General features: G+C 23.2%; 4 protein-coding genes across 4 annotated transcripts in view; 2 read left to right on the forward strand and 2 right to left on the reverse strand.

The window, feature by feature from the left end:
- Positions 1-592, reverse strand: part of Phum_PHUM075480 (elongation factor 1-alpha, putative) — a gene marked incomplete at both ends in the record, with an annotated part of 2,526 nt that extends 1,934 nt beyond the window's left edge. The window contains 2 exons of the mRNA XM_002423581.1: positions 106-169; positions 449-592. Coding sequence (XP_002423626.1) covers positions 106-169; positions 449-592 — 208 coding nt within the window. The remainder of the gene's footprint in view (positions 1-105; positions 170-448) is intronic.
- Positions 593-3,514: 2,922 nt separating this feature from the next.
- On the reverse strand, positions 3,515-6,120 carry Phum_PHUM075590 (uncharacterized protein; the record flags this gene model as incomplete). Its single annotated transcript, XM_002423582.1, has 6 exons — positions 3,515-3,813; positions 3,967-4,171; positions 4,298-4,524; positions 5,027-5,132; positions 5,397-5,559; positions 5,831-6,120. The coding sequence occupies 6 exons, from the start codon at positions 6,118-6,120 to the stop codon at positions 3,515-3,517; spliced, it is 1,290 nt and encodes a 429-aa protein (XP_002423627.1).
- Positions 6,121-6,627: 507 nt separating this feature from the next.
- On the forward strand, positions 6,628-8,414 carry Phum_PHUM075600 (ecsit, putative; the record flags this gene model as incomplete). The annotated part of the gene is made up of 5 exons (XM_002423583.1): positions 6,628-6,924; positions 7,012-7,249; positions 7,325-7,551; positions 7,772-7,985; positions 8,173-8,414. 5 exons carry the CDS (start codon positions 6,628-6,630, stop codon positions 8,412-8,414), a joined length of 1,218 nt encoding a protein of 405 aa, XP_002423628.1.
- Positions 8,415-13,600: 5,186 nt separating this feature from the next.
- Phum_PHUM075610 (Glypican-3 precursor, putative) lies at positions 13,601-20,173 on the forward strand (the record flags this gene model as incomplete). Its single annotated transcript, XM_002423584.1, has 5 exons — positions 13,601-14,348; positions 18,600-18,864; positions 19,560-19,677; positions 19,775-19,937; positions 20,043-20,173. The coding sequence occupies 5 exons, from the start codon at positions 13,601-13,603 to the stop codon at positions 20,171-20,173; spliced, it is 1,425 nt and encodes a 474-aa protein (XP_002423629.1).
- Positions 20,174-22,190: the final 2,017 nt, after the last annotated feature.

Consider the following 22,190-nt stretch of genomic DNA (forward strand, 5'->3'; position numbering starts at 1 on the left):
CAGTAATCATGTTTTTAATGAAATCTCTGTGTCCTGGTGCATCGATAATAGTTACGTAATATTTGGAAGTTTCAAATTTCCAAAGTGCAATATCGATAGTAATACCTCTTTCTCGTTCAGCCTTCAATTTATCCAAAACCCAAGCATACTTGAAAGATCCCTTACCCATCTGTAAACAATAACATTCACAAAGTTAAAATAATGTATGAAAAAATTGTTTTAAATTATATTGTAAAAATTTTTGGATGTCACAAACAACTTTTTTACTGCTGTATTGTCATTAAAAACTATTTCATTAATTCAAAACATTTATTAAAATAAATTAATATACCTATCAAATAATTAATGAATAAATTTTAGTTTTATGGCTTTTAATTTAAAAAAAAAAATTTAATATCAACTGAAACTTATTTTAAAAAATTTAAAACAAAACATTGAATTAACTTACTTCTTGGGCTTCTTTTTCAAATTTTTCAATTGTACGTTTATCAATACCTCCACATTTGTAAATAAGATGTCCAGTGGTGGTCGATTTACCAGAATCTACGTGCCCAATAACGACAATGTTAATATGAATCTTCTCTTTAGGCATTTTGATCGATGATTTACTGATTTACTGCTCAAAACTGGAATTACTTCTATAAAGAAAAAAAAAAAATTACTTGTAATTAATTTTCCCCATACAATTAAAATTCAAAAATGTTAAGCAAAAGTAATCAAATTTAAATGCAATTTAAAATATTCCCATGGATTACAACAAGTTGTGAAATTGCAGGATACCAAATCAGTTCCTAAAACATTATGTTATAATACTTATTAAGTATAATAAGTATAGTCTTTAATCAAAACCAAAATTAATTCACTCATATAATTTACATTTCAAATAAAATATTCTTAATTGAACATGTGAAGAGAATTTAACACAGAAAGTAATATATACTCAAATTAATATTGCCAATAATAAAATAAAACATAAAACATGAGTATTAAAATAAAAATAAGCAATAGGTACACATTGCTTAGAGGCAATAGTGAACAAGTACCTAAAATGTAAAAAATTGAAAGGACTATTTTCGAGAAATGCCATAAAATCAAACTTAAAAGTTGTGGTGACTCATTTAACACAAAAAAAAATTTTTCTCCATTAAAATAAAAAATTAGAAAATTATAACAAATACTTAAAAAAGATGTATAATAACTTTTCTTAGAAATTAATTTTATTACAAAGAAACATTTTGTAAAATTATACTTTGTATTATTCATTAGCATATTGATGTAAGTGTATGAAATTAAACAATATGGTGCAAGGCAACATGTGCTACAAAGACCAAGTAATATATTTTTAAAAAATATTTAAAATATCAAGTAATATTGTAATTTAACACAAATAGTCAAAATTAAATTAACTACAAATGACCCTTTTCACACCTTTTCTTTACCTTCTACATACTTAATGCCAACTCATCACTTCATGTCATCTTAGGAAATCCACATAGTTGACTCAACCACATTTTTAAATTTTAACAAATGCTCATAAAATTACTTAGATTTTATATTTTCAAATAGAAGAAATAAACACAATTATATAAAATATCAATCAAGGATATAAAGAAAGAATTTCTTAAAATTTCAAGGAATGTGAAAGTAATTGCAAAATAGATTTACCCACCATGTGATATTTTTTCATTCCATACGTTTAAGTCGGACTTTGTTAATAAAATTTTAATCTAAAATTTATTGAAAGCTATTAAAAAAAAATGTAAAAAATTCACTGAACTCTAAAGAATGGAGGAGAAAAAAAACTTAAATGACATCTACAATTCGATCGATCGCTTCGCGACTTAACCCCACAAGATTTTTACAGTTGGGTGGAACTCATGAAAAATTTTTTTAATTACTTAACAAGATGAGCTAAAAAAAAAAAGGGAAAAATAAACTGCAAAGCGATAAATAACAAAATTAAAAAGTTCTAAGCAATAAAGTATTCATTCTAATAATTAAATTAACCATTTTTTTGCTTTCAACATGGAACCAAAGATGGGTAACAAATTTGCCAAAATTCATGCAATAACACCGTGTAATAATACGAACAATATTGTAATATAGATAATTAATTAGTTACAAAGATATATAGATAATTATGAAATATGCACAACAGATATGTTAAAAAATTGAATAAAATACTTAGCATGCGGTCTATTACCGGCGTCCGCCATTAATAAAATATATTAAATTTTAAAACGCAAACCTTTGATATTTTTTACTCAAAATAAAAAAAAATAAAAATTTAAAATCCTAACTTACAATAAAACTGTAAATTAATAAAGGATGGAAAACCCTTCCCTAAAACTTCAAACGATAATTTTAAATAACAATCACAACTCACCAAAGAGATGCCACGGCAGAAAGAGAATAATGAACGATGAGAATGAGGGCTACTAAGCATGCGTCATTTTCGTGCATACGTCATACTTAAAATTTTTTTACAATTTATTTATTTTTTTTTTTTAAATAAATATATTTTAATTGAAATTTAATTAAAAATAAAATAAATTTTTTTTTTAAATATAAATTTTTATTTTTTCAATTTAAAAAATGCAATTAATTTAATTTATATTTGTATAAATGAAATAAAATTAGGGTGAACCTCAGGGAAAAGAATGAACGAATATAATTTTACTTGCCGACACGATATTTTAAAGTATTTTGCGCGTTTTTGGTTTGCAATTATTAATTCAAATTTTTATGAATATTTTTAAGTAATACTTTAAAAATACGTCATTAAAATTTTTTTAATATTTATTTTAACATAAAAGTACAATAAAAAAATATTTTATATTTTTTAAAAAGATATTATTAATTGGAAATGATTCTTTTTAAAATATTAATATTCCCGTTATGCCTTTAAAAATTTTTTTTCCTAATATCAAAATTATTGTGCATGCACTTTTTTTTTAAACTTCAAATTAAAATTATTAATTTATCTTAATAAAAATATTTATTTTAAAATGAAAACTATATTTTTACTACTGTCCACAAAACTAATATTGTATATTCTTTGCAAAATCAAATGGCATGTAATAGAAACTAATAAATTATAGAATTAAAAAAAAAAAAATGGCGACATATATTGTCTATTCTTGTGAATCTATCAAACGAAATTTTAAAGACTATAAATTCTGTCATGTTTTTCTAGAAATTTCAAAATTGTCTGATTTTATTTTTATTTTACAATTTATATTGTTGTTCAATGTATTTCGTGATTTACGATATATTTTTTCACTAAAACTTGGATTCTGTTTAAAAAAAAAAAATATATATAGGTATTTTTAGGTATTGTAATAATAAATGATAAAGTAAAAGATAAGAGAAAAATAAAAAAAAAATTAAAAAATAAAAAATTACAAAAATATTATTTATTTTAAACGTCTTTATATTAAAGATCACTGATAAAAAAAATTAATTATTAAATTTTTTTTTTTTTTTTAATAAGATTAAAATTAATTACAGGTAACTATTGCAAATTATCATCATGTTCATAATGATCTTCACGGTCATAAGATGACTCTTGATTTTTTAAACGTTCCTGTTTCATTATTTGTAATTTTAAGTGCTGTACTCTTAATTTGTGAAGTTCTTCCCCCCTGGACAATTCTAATTCTGCTGCCCTTACTCTGGCATCCATTTCCTGTAATCTTAATTTGTATATATTAAACCTTTGCCTCCTCTTTTCTTGTAAATGATGCAGTCTTACTTCTAGTTCTTTTTCAGCAATATGCTTAACTATTTCATCTGAGTCTTTGATCTCGCACCCTGGAAAAGGATTTAAGTCAATAACATACCCTTATTAAAAATTTAATCACTACAAACTAGAACATGATGAGAAAATAATTAATAGAAAAATTATTATAAAAAGCTAAATGGAAATTTTTTTTTTTTTTTTTTTAAATTTCTCATGTAAATTACCTAATGAATTTAAACCTAATTTTTCTAATTCTGCTTCTTTTCTTTTTTGATCTATTAATTTTTTTTCTTGGTATGCTGCTTCAGCTTTCATCTCTTTAATCATTTGTTGCGAATCGGATAAATCATCATCATCATCGTAATCATCATCTTCGGTATCTGTTCCGTATTGTTCAAGCAAAATACCTGTCCTCCTATCGTCTTCGCACTTTTGATTTGTATTTTGAGTTTCATTGGACTAAAATTAATTTAATTTTTATAATTAAGTTTAAATGTTTATTATTTTTTCAAAATTGATTTCAAAAAAAAAAATTTTCCTGTTTTTTTTTATTACCATTTTTATAACTTGAGGAGTCTTTGAGGTTTGTCTTAGTATGGCTGGCATTGTTTTCCCAGTAACATTTCTTTTTGTTATTGTTGTATTTCCAACGTTAATAATAGTCCCCTTTGAAATGGAACTCGCTTTTTTGGGTACAGACGTTTCCATTTCACGAGAATTTTCCGTCATTTTTTCATAATCTTCCATTTTCATTTCCACCAACGTTCCATCTTGCATTACATCTACCATAATTTTAATAAATTGTTAGTCATTAAAATAATATTAGTCTAAATTATAAACTTTAATTTTAAATTAAAAAATTTTTTTTGATTGTAAAATGTTTTTAAATGTTACTTGAAATGTAATATTTAATAAAGAAAAATTTTAATTTAAGTAAAATATTAAATTTCGATTTTAAATGATATAAGATAACTGTTTGAAATAAATCAAACATATTTTATGTTTTTAACATTGCCTTCGATAAATTAAATTTAAAATATTTAAAACATTTATGTGTATATGTATAAAATATAATAATGCAAATATAAATATATAAATAAATTTAAATTTTTTTTCAATTTAACCGTCTCCTAAACATCCTTATATTTAATGAAAAAAAAACTTAACACAACCCTACTATGTACAAATGACAAAAGAATTAAATCTCATACAATTATATAAAAACTATAATTTAAAATCAAAATTTAAAAATAAATGTTTCATGTAATCGATTATTGTACTTACGAAAGACTAAATGTGAGTCGACAGAATTATCAGCAGGAATCTGCAATGTTGGTACAACAGTTAAATCGGAAGTGTTCATATTATTCTCTTCTTTTTTAGAATCTTCCTGCAATTAAACGAATCACATTTTTAATCATAATAATTCAACAAAGCTAAACTAAAAGTACTGATATAGGCTATGTATAAATTTCACAAAATTTTGTTTTTTTAAATTTAAAAAAGAAAATGCAAATAAACTTAGAATATTAATTTTTTAAATTGAAAATTTATTATAAGTTTACTTATATATATTGCATATGTCGTTGCACGCAAATATTGACGTTAATATAATATTTATATGTTAAACATGTTATTATAAATTGAAACCTACCATATTAATAACGTCTAAAATGGCTTTTGGAGGGCTAGAATCTATAAGATTACCCTTTAACTGATGTAGTAATATAAGATCAGAATGCTTTTTTCCAGAAGCATGCTTTTCAAGTTCACTATGACCACACAACAAAACAACGTTGCAAACTGAGCACCAACACCTATCAAAATTAATTTAAAAAAAATTATAAGTAACATTTAAAAAAATTTTTTTTTTTTTTTGATATATATATATAAAAAAAGATGGTAAACATAAAACACAGATTAAAATTTGAAAAATAAAATGGAACTATTTTAGTGAAATAAACTTTCGTGGAACAAAAATTTTGCACAAAAGTAAGAAAGCATTCCTAAAAAAAAAAAAACGGAAAAATTTTTTTCGGAATAAAAAAAAAAAAAAAATACAAACGTGTTCGTTTAGAAAATACTAACTTTTCGCTAAGATTAGGAATAGGTTGTAACCATCCTCTAAAAATGGGTTCCTCCATCCATTCCTTACGAAACTTTTTAACAAAGGCTTTGCGCTTTTTTACTTTTCCTTCCGCATTCTGTATTAAGCGTCTTTTTAAAACATCTCTATTATTTAATTCAACGGATTTTTGTGAAACAACTGAACTGATATAAATATTTCCTGTAGAATTATTATTGTGTGCAGAATTTGAAACCTGCATTACCCCTTCATCTATACTTTCAGGCTCGGCTTCATTTGTTACCGACGCCATCTTGCACGCGAACTGGCATTCTTTATAAAAAAAATATTACCAGAGGCTTACTACGAAATATTGGAGTTTTATTTTGAAAAAATAAATAAATCTATTTTTCTATCAAATGACAATATGCTTCTGTATTTATATTAAAAATATTTCTTTCACCTCAACATAACCACAAATTTCATTATTTATTTCCAACGGCCGGCAACATTTGAAAAGTAATAAGACATAGACTTTTTTCTAAAACGTGTAAATGAAAAACAAAGTTATTTATTCGTTAATAAAGTAATATGTCAAATTTTCTATATTTCGTTAGAATTCGTGTATTTGACTTTTCGTAAATAAACATTTCGAAATAATTATAATTATTACTAATTAAATTTTTATACACAATGTCTTTAAAATGTTTTTTTTTTAAATCTTAAGATAATAGCCAATTAATTGAGCTAAAATTGCCATTAGGTTTTTGAAATTTCTTCTGCTAAGTAAAGAACATATTAGTTTTGTTATATTGTCAAGATGTCGAATTTCTTCTTTAAAGTATTTTCTGTTAAATCGTTCAGACCCCTATCAAAGCAATGGCAAAGAAAAAAGTGCCAAGAAGTCATCGTTGTAGGTTCTAGAAAAATAAGTTCACATGTGTTATCAACAAACTTCAGTTCAAATACAAAGATACTCAGTAAAACTTTCAAACACTTTAAATCAATTCAAATAACTTCTCAATTAAAGTACTGTGATGAGAAAAAAAATAAAATTATAACCTTTAGTGATTTTGAGAAGTGGAGCGTCAAAAATAAAGAATCATTTTTGGAAACAGTAACGAGTTTTTTTTACTTAACAAACAATTTATTGTGTCACTACAAATTATGCACATGATGCATACAATATTTGTAATTATTTTAGATTCGAATTTATGAAGCTACTTTTCCTAACAGAAAGGGGCATGTTGAGTTTGTTGAATCAGCTTTAAAACAAATGGAAACTTATGGAGTTCATAAAGACATAGAAGCCTATAAAAGAATTATAGATATATTGCCCAAAGGTGTTTTTGTTGTTAAAAATAAATGGCAGGCAACTTTTTATAATTATCCTAGACAGCAGTTTGCTGCTATTGAAATGCTTTCAAAAATGGAACACTATGGTTAGTAATTACCATAAATTACAAAAAATCGAAAAATTTTTTTTTTTTTAAATTTCTGTAAATAATGATTTTTAGGTGTCTTGCCTGATGCTGAACTTGGGTCTATATTAATCAGTATTTTTGGTAAATTTTCACAACCTTGTCTGAAATATTTTGAACAATTATATTGGTGTATGAAATTTAGAAATAAGTCTCCCTGGTATTTACCAAAGCAAGTTCCATCTGATGCATTTTTACTCGCACAAATGGCAATGGAAAGAATTACATCTGTTGACGTCAAAACTGAGATTTCAGTATATCAGGTAAAAGAATCTTTTTTTTTTTACACTAAAATTTGGTTACATTATTATTTTTGTCTTGGTTTTTTTTGAATGTTTTATTTTACTTTTTAAAATTTTCTCAAAATTTTTTTGGGTCATAAATATTTAATACAAAGTAATCTGAAAACGATTGGTCTTACAGAGTTTACTTTTTTTTGTTTTTTTTTCTTTAACACAGCAATTAATTGTATTTTATTGACAGACAGATGATTTGTTGGAATCAATTGATAAAACTTGGATAATAAGTGGACAGAGCCCAGTTCAAAAAAAACTCTTGAACAAGCACCCTTCAAGTACGCCTCTCAGGGTTGAGGGAGGTGACTTTGTTTGGCTTAGAGACCAATTTGTTAATTATTTTGTGTTAAAAGCAGACAGAGATGAAACATGCAATTGGGTGCCACCCAAAGAAAATGAAGGTTGGAAACTTTTTTTTAAAAATTATTTAAAAGTAATACACTTTGGGTTGTATGTTCAACCATATGTATTTTTACAAAAAAAAAAAAAATGAATTTAGCATATAGAAATCGAGAACATATTTTGACAACTATGTATATTTTATTTGTAAGTGAATTGTTTTAATCCCAACATTAAAAATTTTTTCAGATTTACTAACTATGGAATCTCAATATTTTAACCCCAATTATTCAAATCCAGAAGAGCCTACTAAAACAGTTCACCATCAAAACGATGGAATAGTTTTGGCTATTGCAATAACTGGTACTTCTAGCAAAGATAGTTTATTGTCATGGATTCGTTTTCTAGAAAAAAATGGAAATTCTGGACTGAAAAATATACCAATATTATTTAAATTAAAAACTCCTGAAAGAGTTCCTGTAACTCAATGAAACTCATGTATAATAATGTGTATACAATGTTAATAATTTTAAATAAATAATTAAAATAAATCAAAAACTTTTTTTTTATCCTAATATAAAAATTAGTTTTTTAAAGGACAGGTTCTACTATGGTTATTTAAATACTACGAAATTTGTATTTTTACACGTACTTTTAAGAAAAAACTTTTTGGAAGTTAATCTACCAACTGACATAAACATGTGACTAACTTCCAATTTAAAAAAATTTAGAAATTTTCAATGAAGTAACACTCCTATGTTAATGATAATATTGTTTGATATTATTCTATGTTAATACAAAAATTTTGAAAGTCAAATAATTGCAATTGTATAAAAAAAAGAGAAAAAAATATTTCCATTGATTGATAGATAAATTTCAATATTCTACAGAAAGTCATATTAGCTGGTACAGCTAACGCAGGAACCAATCCCAACGTGATTGTAAAAAATACAGCAACGACGCTTACGGAGAAATAAAAAACTAATTTCTGATTTTATTAGAAATCATTTATTGAAATCCAGTTTACTCGGCGACACACACTACATGCAAAGTTGTTAAAAAAAATATGTTTTGAGTTTCGCAACATTTAAATCCCTGTACAAAAATTTGTTTTAATTTAATGTGATTTTAATAAATAAAAGTGATTATTAGGATTTACAAAAAAAAAATTGCTAAAAGTTTATCATTAATTTTTCATGTACGATTTCAAATGAAAAAAAAAAATTAAGGTGAAGTTAAATAATAATAATAATTTGATTTTTTTTTTTTTTTTTAAATTGGTTAATTCAGTGTGGAAAAATGTAATTTTAAATATTGTAATTAACAAATTTAACTATTGATGATTTTAATTTAAATTCAGTAAAAGATATTATATCATGCTTTCTTTCTTAAAATTAATTTTATAAATTATTTTATTAATGTGAATCTCTTTTATGAAAAAAAAAAATTAATGTATTACATGCATGTACATATGTGCAAATACCCTTTTTTAAATGTGTATATAATTCAGTAAAAGCTTGATATAATCATTTTTTTTTTTGTTCAAATTCTAAATATATAATGAATTAATTATTTTACTGTAACAATTAATTTATATTTTTTTACAATTTTCATATGGCAAGTGTAAGAAGGAAGTTTTTAATGCAAATCATTATATATGTATATTATCTAGACAAGTTATCATGAAATTCAATAGAAATTCTTTTAAACTTATTATTTGTCAGTAAAAATTTGAAATTTTTTTTATATTATACAAACATAAAATGAGTTAATTAAATTAATTATATACTGATATTTATAAATATATTTAATTTAATAAACCATCTTAATATTTTAGACAACTGGCAAGAATTTTTTTTTTTTTTTTTTTTAACAAACACAAAGTTTGAACATATTTATCTTAAATGTCTAAAATTAGTTAATTTTCGTTTCAAAAAAAAGAAAAAAGTAAAAGAATTTCTGACGTAATTTGCAAAGAGAAGCAGAAATTCTATATAATAATAATAATAATAATAATTTTTTTTTTTTTTTTTTTTTTTTTTTACAGCACGAAGCATTAAATGGGCTGAAAAAAGGAAAAACGAGACTATTGTAATCAAACCAGAGTTTATTTTTTTTTTTTTGTAGAAACTATTCATTGCATTCTGAATCATTTTGTTGTTATGTCTTTAGAAAATTTATATTATTTATTCAACAATTTTTCTCTTATTAATAATAATATTAATATTTTATAGTGCGCGTTGTGATTATGATGATGATGATGATGATGTCGAAAATCGTAATAAAAATGTTTAAAATTGAAAAAAACTTTAGTGCGGTGATATTATTTTTTTTATTTTTAAATATAAATTTTGTGTTTTCAAGTCCCCCAACAGAACGTTTAAAATTACGGACTTTTCGATTTTCATGTTACGCCCTTGAACCTCTTTTATTAAAATTAAATTCAACCGTGCCGGAAAATGTAGTTAATGGTGAGTTTCTCCCATTATTATTATTATTATATATACATATAGATTACTCTAATATTGTATTGATTGCATTGGATATTATTATTATTATTATTTAAATAATTGTTATAATTTACATTACCTGAGAATCAATTTTTTTTTATCTTTATTGATGAGTTTATGTAAAAAGTACAAGTTTTTATACAAATAAAAAAATTAACGGTCGATTTTTTAAATTGAGCATTTAAAAAGGTTGGTTGGTTTATCTATCTTGCATCGAGAGTGAGAGAGAGAGAGAGAGAGAGAGAGAGAGAGAGAGAGAAAATCAAATGGTTTTTCCCAAATTGTTTTTTTTTTTTTTCATGTGTAATTGTAGAAGAGTCAGTCAGAAGGGATTTTTAATGTCAACCTTTTTAGTTAATTCTATCTTAAATATGTTGTTTGCAGAGTTTAAGTTGTAAAAAAAAAAAGAAAAAAGTTTACATAATTATTTATACCTTTGTAATCATTTGTTCTAATAATTGGGTGACAGATAAAATTATCTGATTTTTATTTAAGTATTACATGACTAACATTGTTTAGCCTAATGGGGTTGAAATTTCAATAAGTTAATAATAAAATTAAATGATTATTGTAAATTGAAAACGGATTTTTTTTTGAAAATTAATTAAAAGTTAACGACAAATGTAACAAAATTCATTAAAATTTCAGATAAAAAAAAAAAATGCCTTTGAAAAAATAACGGTTTTGAAACATTCAATTGATTGTTTCAAAAAAGTTTGTAAATAATTCGCGATACCGGAAGAATTTTACCGTTAAAAAAAAAAAAAGCAACCTTAATGTAGTCGCAATTTTCTAGTAAGAAATTTTCCGTCAACAAAAAAAAAAAAATAACGTCAATTTTCGTCTTTAAGCGTCCATTTTGAATTTCCGTCAGAGTCTACAAAAATGCTCAACAAATAAATTTTTGTGATGCTGCTATTTTTTATTTCAATTAAAATTAATTAATTTTTTTTTTTTTTTTATTAATCAAAAAATTAAGAAACTTGAACTTAAAAAGTTAAATTTTTTATTTTGGTTAAATGATTTTGTCATTTTTGAAAAAAAAAATGTATATAAGCATGTACTTACCCATGACAACGTACAGAATGATTGTTTTAAATTTTTTTGTATTTTTATACAACTTTCCCTTTTCTTCTACCGGTTCTGTAAAAATTCCCAAGTTCTTTGAAGACGATTCCAGGTTTGTACTAGATTTCTCAAAACCGGATACTTGAAAGTTCTTTTTCTTTTTGAGAGAGAATGTATGACGTATCACGTGATACAAATTATTGTTTTACATTTAGTCTTCCAATATTATTATTCTCACGATGACCAAAAATTTTATTTATTTTGACTCTTTCTTCACAAATTTCTCGCCATTTTTGTTGGTTTCCACAGCTTCCAAATCCACGTGTATGAGAGTATGAGTATCCATTTCCCTTCTTCCCCCTGCAACAAATTTTATTAAACACTTTAAAAAAAAAAAAAAATATTTTTGTCTATCTACTATTATCGAACGATGGAAAATAGATGATGTATTGTTTCCCATTACGATTCGCCATTTGTTTCCTCAACGGATTTTGAAAATTACTTTTTCTTTTAATTATACGAAACTTGTTCCTGTATGCAACGTCAATGAATGATTGTTATTATTATTATTATTATTAAAACAAAGTAATTTAGTTTGCATTGTAAGCATATATATTTTACATTATATAACTTTAGCAAAATTACAACTTCATTTTGATATTTTAACTAATAATACTTAATATTTTATTTAAAAAAAAAAAAAAAAAAAAAAAAAAAACATGTTAAAGTGTTAATTTTTTAAGAAATGAAAACGTTTGCATATTTATTTAATTGATGAAATGCTTGGATAGCTATTTAATTCTTCATTGAAAATCAAATTACTGTTAAAAGTAACAATAACAAGATATTTTTCATTTTGTAAACATAATAATTAAAATTATATATTTAATGTAAATTTTTTTTTTTTTTTTTTTTACAGGTACTCCAGATTCAGTTGCAGCAAAGATTTGTCTCCAACCTGTTGCACTCCTGAAATAGAAAATAAATTAAAATACAAGTTCGGGAAATTTTAGAAATTTGCTGTATCATAATTCGAATCCGTCGAAGGGTTCTTGCACGACAGTTAAATGTTGGAGGTTAGTCATATTCTTAAATGAATGTATTTCCTATGATTTTTTTTTTTTTTTTTAAATATAAATCTAAAAAAAAATAATTAAAAATAATATATATTAATTTCTCTCTGTCTGTGTGAATCTGCTTCAGACGTCGTATATATGCAAAAGTATAAACATAAAGAATAAAATTTAAATTTTGTCGTTAAATGATCAAACATGACAATAAATAAAATAAAATAAAAATTTTTTTCAGAATGAGTTAAAAATAAAATGAACAAAACTCAAGGATGATACACTAAAATAACTTTTTTTTTTTTTTTTTTTTTTTTACATAACTTTTTCTTTGCAACGTTGGCTTATTTTTTTTCTTTTTTCTTTCATTACAAATTAAACATTTTTCATAGAATAATTATCTATTTAGAAATAAAAAAAAAAAAAAAAAAGTAGTCTTTCTTGTTTTCGAGAATTTAAATTTTCAACCAAAAATGAATGTAATTCTAATTAATATAACTCATGCTAATAAAAAAAAAAAAGTTTTTCGTACACATTTTGAGAGTGTAATGTGCTCATGTAAAATCTAAAAATTTATAAAGTTTCTTTACAATGATTTAGTAAAAACTCAAATAAATTTGGTTTTTATTATTTGAATATTTTTGACAAATACAAATGGCAAATATTATTATCATCATTCCCGAGTTATTCGATATGATAAAATAACAAAACCATTGAAAGTCAGGCAGGGAATGGAGTTTTATTTCACATGATAATTAGGATTAGTAGGTACACTTTACATTTTTAAGACGTCAAAGAGAGAGAGAGAGAATAGTTATATAATATTAAATTTTTTTTTTTTTTTTTATTTCTAATTGAACATGACATTTTTTAAATTCTGGAAGAAGTTTAAAGATCCTATCTGTGATTTTTCTTTTTCTCTTTTTTCCAACCAATTTAATTACGTTCAAAACTTTCCCTTACTTTTCCAGTCTCGTTTTGCTATTATTAATCATATTTCTGTTTTTTTTTTTATTTTTATTTTTAGATCACATGGTAGACCTTATAAAAAGGTCGGAAAACACGACCCTCATTCTATTTCACCAAGTTTATAAAACAATGGCTATTTTGTCAACGGAACCGATTCACAAACTTTACGAAGATATAATTTTCCAGGGGACTCAAAATAGAGAAAGAACGGATGTGACATTGCCACTGGAAATAGCCGTATTGAACTTTTTTACAAATCTTTTCCCGTTGGTTTATCACCACACGGTTAACCCCACACTGAGAGACTATTCTGAAAAATACAAACGATGTTTGAGAGAGACTATTTTAGAAATAAAACCTTTTGGTGACATACCAAAAGAATTAGGGGAAAAAATTGGTAAAGCGTTGAAAGCTGTGAAAGTGTTTTTAGACGCTTTGCAAGTGGGTGCTGACGTCCTCAATCAAACGGATTCGCTTTTTGATTCGAATACAAACGACAAATGTCACACGGAACTTCTTAGAATGTCTTTTTGTCCAAAATGTAAAAATATTTTGGCCAAACCTTGCATTGGTTATTGTTTGAACGTGTTTCGCGGATGTCTGACAAAGTTCTCAACACAATTAGATCTTCCCTGGAGCGGTTACGTGGATTCCCTAAAACAATTGGTTATGGGAAACAACAATGGCGACGATAAACTCTATACACATTTAATTTCCGATATGGAAAACATTGTTAGAAGTCTCGATACGAAAATATCAGAAGGAATAATGAACGCCATGCTCAACGGTAAACATTTAGAAGAAAAGGTAAGTTAATACATATTATTTTTTTAAATTTTAATTTAAGCTACATATGTTTAAAAAAAAAAAAAAAAAAATGGTTAAAACTTGGAGAAAAAAAAAAAAAAACTAATAAAATAAATTTTTTTATTAGATTTTTACTGTTTTAACATTTTAATATTTTTTAACAAGTAAAAGAAATTTTTTTTTTTGCTGAATTTAATTTTGAAATCAGATTTTATTTATTCAGATAGTGTTGAATTTCTTTATTTAAAAAATTAGATTGTTAGCAAAAAAAAGAGAGAGTGAGAGAGAGAGAGAAAAGAAAGAGAAAAAAAAACAGTTATTCGTTTTGCCCCCCCCTTCCCCCACCCCCACCACCCCCGTTTGATATTGATTTTTTTTATTTTAAAAAATTGAAAATTATATGTATTACCACGATAAAGTTTTTAATATCAACGTTTTTTTATTCGTATAAATAATATTTGAAAAAATTCTAAAAGTAATACTTAATAATAATAATAGTTTAATTAATTTTGAATAATCCGAATTAATATTTAAAAAAAATTTTTATTGGTAAAATCCTAATTAAGCGCACACGCACACACACACACACACAATAAGAATTACAATACTTTTTCTTAGAATGTAAAAGATCATTTTTCTTACATAAAAACTGCATGTGCGAGTGAAATTTAAAATGACGAAAAAAAAAAAATCTATTTTTTTAAAATACAGAAAAAAACCCCTCATTTCAAAAAAAAAAAAAAAAATTGCTGGTTTGACAACATGATTCAAATTTCTTTAAAAAAAAAAAAAAAACTACAAATAAGGCAAAATTATTATTATTATTTTCCTTTACCACGGTTAAGAAAAAAAAAAAAAAAAAACGGTTATTAATAATTGAGAGAAAAAATTTTTTTTATAATTTTAATATAACACATTGTGTGTGAAAAAATGGTTTACCTGTCGCGAAAATAATTAAAAGAAAGGTATTTTCATCCCCCCAAAAAATATTATTATTATTATCACATTTTGTCGCCATCATCAAATTTTTTTTTTTTTAAATTTCGAGCATTGAAATCCCCTCGTTCGTAAATTTTTATCTTTGATAATAATGATAATTGATTTTCATACTTTAAATAATTAATTATTAATTTAGGTTAAATAATAATTTTTCTTTCGCTATTTGAAAATATCATTATTATTATTATTATTATTTATCCCCGTTAGAACGAAATAAATAATTTCAAGGTCAAATAAATGCAATTTAAATAAAATGTGAGACATTTATTATAACAAAAATATCGATTATGTATTATTTCAATCAATAATTTTACCAATAAAATCTTTTTTAAAAAAAAAAAAAAAAAAATTAACCAAGTCAAGGATGATAATTTATTAATTTTTTAGTTTTATTAGTAGAGAGAGGAGAGAGGGGGGGGTTTATTTATTTAATTTGAAATTTAATATAAATAAATCACTAAACAATTTATTTATATAGTAATTTTACACTTGAATGAATTAGATTAGAGTCGGTTTTCCCTTTTTTCTAATATTATTTATTCAAAATATTGTCTCGTAGAAAAATCGATCAATTTTTTATTAATTGCTCCCGTCTTTTTTTTTAGTTTAGAATTTGACAGAACCAAAAAGTAATTTAAAAAATAAGAAATTCTGTTGGTAATACTGGAAATACGGTTATCACGGGTTGTGTGTAAATTAAATGATTTCAGGTACTCGCTATTATTTAGATACCTTTAATGCCAAAAAAAGAAAGAAAGAAAGAAAAGATATATATAAGAATAAGTTGTATTGTGTTAAAAGTATAATTTGTACCTGTGAGTTTTTTTTCTTTATATTCAAAACATTTTATTGTATTTTATTATTTATTTTTTATTATTTCTGCCTTCATTTTATTTAAAATTCAATTTTGTCCAACCTGAAAAAAATTTCCCCTTATTTAAAAAAAAAAGAAAAAATTTTTTGAGTCAGGGAAAATTATTTTAAAACTATATAGATTTCATTTCTTCAATTAAATTATGTAATAAGAAAAAATTTTTTTTTTTTTTTATTAAATAACTTATTTTATCGTTTAATAAGTTTTTTTTAAAAGAAAAATTAATACCATAGGTTAACAAAGAGTTTAAATAAAAACTATTAAATTCTTTTTTTTTTTTTTTGTAGTGAAGTGAAAAAGATTAAGTGGCTTTGAGACAACATTCCATACATACCATCCCCTGTCCCGCCCCGTTATGTTGCAGTCTCAGAAAGAATACCGTGTGTGTGTGTGTGTGTGCCTTGCACTCTAGACGCATTCATACCTGAAACACAAACACAATAATATTACCCTAAAAGTCAACTATTATAAGAGCTTACATAAAATTTTTTTTTTTTTTCGTTAGTTTCCTATATGAGTTAATTATGAAAATTTTTTGACGGTAGATAATGATAGCGAAGAGATCTATTATCTATTAACACGTGTGTAAATTTATATTGGTTAGGTATACACGTATGTAACACGTGCTTATCACAGGAATTTTTAAATATTCTGACATTATTTACCGAAATAAAGAATTTCTCATGGCTCTTATACAAAACGCAAATAATTTCAGACAATTCGATTATTATAGAATCGATTGGATAATTTAAAATATTAAATTATTTAATGTTGTTGTTGTTTAGTGTTTGTTAGGTTTATTTAGGTGCGCATTTATGTTTTGCTTTACAAAAAAAAAAAAAAAAAAATGTTTTTAAAGGCGCGCGGATTGAAATCAATTGAACTCGATCTTTTTTGTTCGTCGGGTTTTTTTTTTTTTTTTTTTTTTTAGTTTCTTCTCATCGTTCTTCGTTTTTATTGCAATGTAGTTTTTTTTTTTTTTTTTTTTTTGAAAATTGAATGAAATACTTTTTCGATGAAGCAGACTAACAGTCATTTTATTTAGCCTAAAGGTATTTTAATTGTACCTGTTGCTTTTTTAAATATATATATATATACTTTCCCAATCTAAAAATGTATACATATATATATATATATTCTGTAGTTTTGCAAACAAAATTGTTATTATATATTAATATAAATAAAAGTTGTAAATATAAACAAAAAATGTTGCCATTAAAAAATAAATAAATAAATAAATGAGAGTAAATTTGAACTCCATTACTATTGTACATTGATTTTACTTGAGTTACTTTTAATTTAATTATTAAATAAACTTATTTAAACTTTAATAATTAATTTATTTCATTTTTTTATTAGTTTAATAAAAGTATTTCATTCAAAGGAGCAAAAAAATCATATAATTAATTATTTATCATTGAAAAGAGTATCGATAATTAAAAAAACTTTTTTTTTTTAAACAAAAAAAAAAATTTGTTTAAAAAAAAAGAAAATTAAAGGTCACGTGTATATTAAGATAAACGTAAATTGTTTTAATAAACTTTTAAAAATAAATAAATGAATAAATTATTGTATATGTATTTCGTTTTGTTAAATTTTGTTTTTTTAAAACGAGTTTAAAATAAATTAGTTTATTTACCCCTACAGAAAATAAATATATATTATTTAATTAGAAAACTGATTTTGGAGAAAATTATTTTTCTTTTTTTAAATGAGATTTATTGTTCTTTTACGTCGTAAAAAGAAAAAAAATTAATTAACCATTTCGATTAAAAATAATTTTCTATGATTCTCCCTTTTTTCTAACAACATTTTAAAAAATATTATAAAAGTTCTTATCTTTAATTATTAATTAATTACAATTGTATTCGAGCATGGCAAAAAAAAAGTAATTAATTGATCTGTAGCAATTTATAATAATAATGATAATAAATTTTTTTTTTCTGTTCATGAAGATAAAAAAACTATGTGGTGCTCCCCAATGGTCTGATGATGATGAACAACCCATTCCTGTTGACAGAATTTATGATACAAAAAAACTTTTGGTGGATGCAAAAAGTGGTGAAATCAAAATTAGCCCCCATGTTGGAACTAGAAGCATGTCTAGAAAATTGGAAGGTGAGTAAACACACAAATATGTATATATTCATTATGTTTGTTATCGAACGGTTGTTGTTGTTGTTGTACAAAAATGTTTTTTTAATTTTATAATTAATTAATTAATTGCAAATAATTCTACCGTGTTTAAAAATGGTCATTAAAATTGAAAAATAATAATAATAATTAAAAAAGTAATAAAATAAAAAAAATTATTTTTATTTTATTTTTTATTCAATTGCATTAGTTGCGAAATTTATTATTATTATTATTATTTTTTACGAGGGTCATTTAGTGAAATATGTTTTTTTTTTTTATCTTTTATAATCAATTTTCTATATAATTATTATAAAAAAAAAAAATATTTATATAAATATATTATTGTTTTAGAATCACAAAAGCAACTCGCCATTCAATTAAAACATTTTTTGTCAAGCATTGAAAAAACAAAAGATTTTTATGCAAATATGGCGGAATCATTGTGTTCAGATGATTCATTTGCTGAAACGAGGGATACGGCCGATTGTTGGAATGGACAAACTGTCGGAGAGTAAGATAAATTTTAAATTTAAATTTTTTTTTTTTGTCCAAAACTTATAATGGTTTAATTAATAACTCCTCCATCTTGGAATTTCCCTCTGTCCCCTCCCCCCTTCCTTTTTTTTTTAATTTTAAATTTTAAACTTTTCAGGTTTATTTCACACGCTTTATAAATATATATATACATAAAATTTTAATTAATGTTTGGTAATTATTGTTTTTTTTTTTCATGTTATTTAACTAAATTTAAAAAAAAAAAAAAAAAAAAAAACATAACCAAACCAAAAACATAAAAACTTGTTAATAATTTATTTAAAATAAAAATTTGCATCAAAACAGGTTTTTTTTTTTTTTTTGTTTGTATATTAAATTTAAATTTAAAAAAAAAAAAAAAAAAAAAACTCGACTGCGGTGGCGAATACTTAAAGTTGTTTTACATTAGTTTTATTTTTTTTAATTCATAAAAAAAAAAAAATATAAAAAAAAACCTAATCGTTTTCATATAATTATTTATTTTTAAAAAATTTTAAGTTTTCTGAACCCTACAAGACAAAATACATTTAAAGACATAATTTCCACATTATTATTATTATTATTATTATTATTAGTATTGGTATTAATAGGTATTGTTTGTTACTTTATATTTTAAAAAGTTATATATGTATACTTATTTTAATAAGAATCCGTTTTTTTTTTTGGAAACAGGTATACAAAAGCAGTGGTAGCAGCCAGTGTGAACGCACAAAAATATAATCCCGAAGTAAAATTTTCATCTGATTTCGGTGTGAGTCATTTAAGTGACAAATTGAGGAGTATAAGACAGGTACCCGGTGATTCATAATGTTGTTATGTGTGCGTGCGTGCGCGTGCACGCATCAACCGCATGAGAAATTAATAATCGTTTTATTTATATATTTTAGGCCATACTTGGGGTTTTATCGACCCCGCCAGAAAGTGACATGTATTTACGAGACGAAGAAGGCAGTGGATCAGGTTATCCAACAGATTCTTCTAAATACCCGGACGATGACGAAGAAATTTTCAATAACGGAGAAGGCAGTGGTTCGGGTTTTAGCGATATCGGTACGTTTGACGTCATCGAATTAAGATTTTTTTTAATTATTATTTTTAATAATGCGAAATTTTTCTTTTGTTTTTTTTTTAGATAATTCAAACCGAAAAATAAAGAAGAAATTATTCCAAATAATATTTATCCTAATAAAGAAAAACAACCGGCTTCTTCAGCATCCATAATTCAAACATATAGAATTTGGCTTGCAATTTTACCTTATTTTATTGTTCAGAATTATTTTAACTGATTTAAACGCTCTTTTTTTTTTAAATTTAATTTCATAAACTTATATTAATTTTTATTTATTAACTTAGTCAATATATATTGGCATTGTGGTGAAATTATTATTTTTAACATTTAAAATTCATTTTGGCTACAGGCTGTGGTTAACCGGAAATAATGAGTTTCGGACTGGTAAAAAAAAAAAAATTAAAAAAAAAAAAGCCTTTTGAATTTTAATATTTTGTCAAATTTTTTAATCGTTTTGTAACAAACAAAACCTGATTATTATTATTATTAGTCACGTGACGGTTGAAAATTTTTTTTACTTAAGTGTTGAGAAGAAGCAAAAATTAAATGTTAAATGTTAATTTAAAAGTGGTTTAATTTTACCAGAAGAAGAAAAAAAACCATTTCATTCAATTTTAATTTTAATTTTTTTTTGAATTGAAATTATATAATTATTAAATGATGAAAATATGTATGATAATTTTAGGCAGTTAATTTTAATTATTAATAGGAGAAAGAAAATAAAAAACATTATGAATGTGTGTGATTTAATTATTAAAAAAAAAAATGAAATTTTCACTCTAATTTGAGTAAAAAAAAAAAAAAAAAAAGTGTTTAAAAATTAATTCTGTGATATGTTAAAAAAATATAATTAATGATTTATTAAAAATTACCTACACTTCTTATTATAAATACTATTATGTAGAATTTAAAAAAAAAAAAAAATTAAACAACAAATTTTAGGAGGGATACAAAAAAATAATAATAAAAACTGGCCAAATTTTTTTCTGTTTTGAAGGGAAAAAAAAATGATTCGATTAAATTATTTGTGTAGTAGATATGAAGACTGAGAAGAAAAAGTTAATTAAAATTAAATTGAAAATGGATAGAAAAGAGTTTTATTATTATTATTATTATTAAATTAAAATGAAATTGTTCACCTATTTGTTTTAAATTATTATTTATTTATTGTTATATAAAAAATTTGCAAGTTTTTTATTATTGTTTATTTTAATTAAGGAAATTAATAAAAGATTTTGTTAGTACAGTCAAGTCACCTGTTAATAATACTTATTATTATTATTTCTGATGATTAATGAATTTTGTAACTCTCCTCATATTTAATCAATATAAATCTCTATAGGTTATATTATATATTAAAATAAATTTTAAAATTATGTAAAAAAAAAAAATGTGATTAATTAAAAGTTAAACGAAATGAATTTGCCTGCTCCTACTTGTCAGATGTTTATGTTATACATAAAAAAAAATATTTTTTAATTCGGCTCTGTTATGTATTTTTTTTTTATTTTTAATATCAAATAATATTATATATATAATACATAATATTATGTTATTTTAATTATTATTATTAATTCTTGCCGGATATGAAAATTTTTTAATTTAAAGAGGGTTTTGAATATAAAAAAAAGAAAATTAATCGAATGTTAATTATTATTTAATTGCTGTGCCATATATATATATATTTCATTATTAATTTTGTTTTTTTTTTTTTTTTTTTTTTATTAATAAATTCATGTTGTTTAAAAAAAAAATTTTTTTTATTATTATTATTAACATTTTATTTATTATTATTTTCATTATATATATATATATGTATGTGTAAAGTTTCTATATAAAATATTTAACACGCTTGTCGGTTTTTAGCATAAAAATCAGATTTTAAATAAATAAATAAATAAATAATTTATGAATTTTGTGAGCTTATTATGCCGCCAAATAATAATAATAATAATAATAACCTTGTGCCTCTCAGGTTTTCTCGTTACCTTTTTTTTTTTTTTTAATTTTTGGAAAATATTTAATAAGAAAAAGAAAAGAAGCCATTTTAATTAATTGTTAATAATGTTTAAATTAAGTAGTTAATAAAAAAAAAAAAATACTAACAATAGTAGAAAAAGAAGAGAAAATTTGCTTTATTAGGATCTGTTTTAAAAATAATTTTTTTTTTTATTAATAAAATTAAAATTCTTACAGATAATAATAATAATAATAATAAATTATTTAATAAAATT

This window comes from Pediculus humanus, genomic scaffold, assembly GCF_000006295.1.
Source record: "Pediculus humanus corporis 1103172107426 genomic scaffold, whole genome shotgun sequence".
Taxonomy (NCBI): domain Eukaryota; kingdom Metazoa; phylum Arthropoda; class Insecta; order Psocodea; family Pediculidae; genus Pediculus; species Pediculus humanus.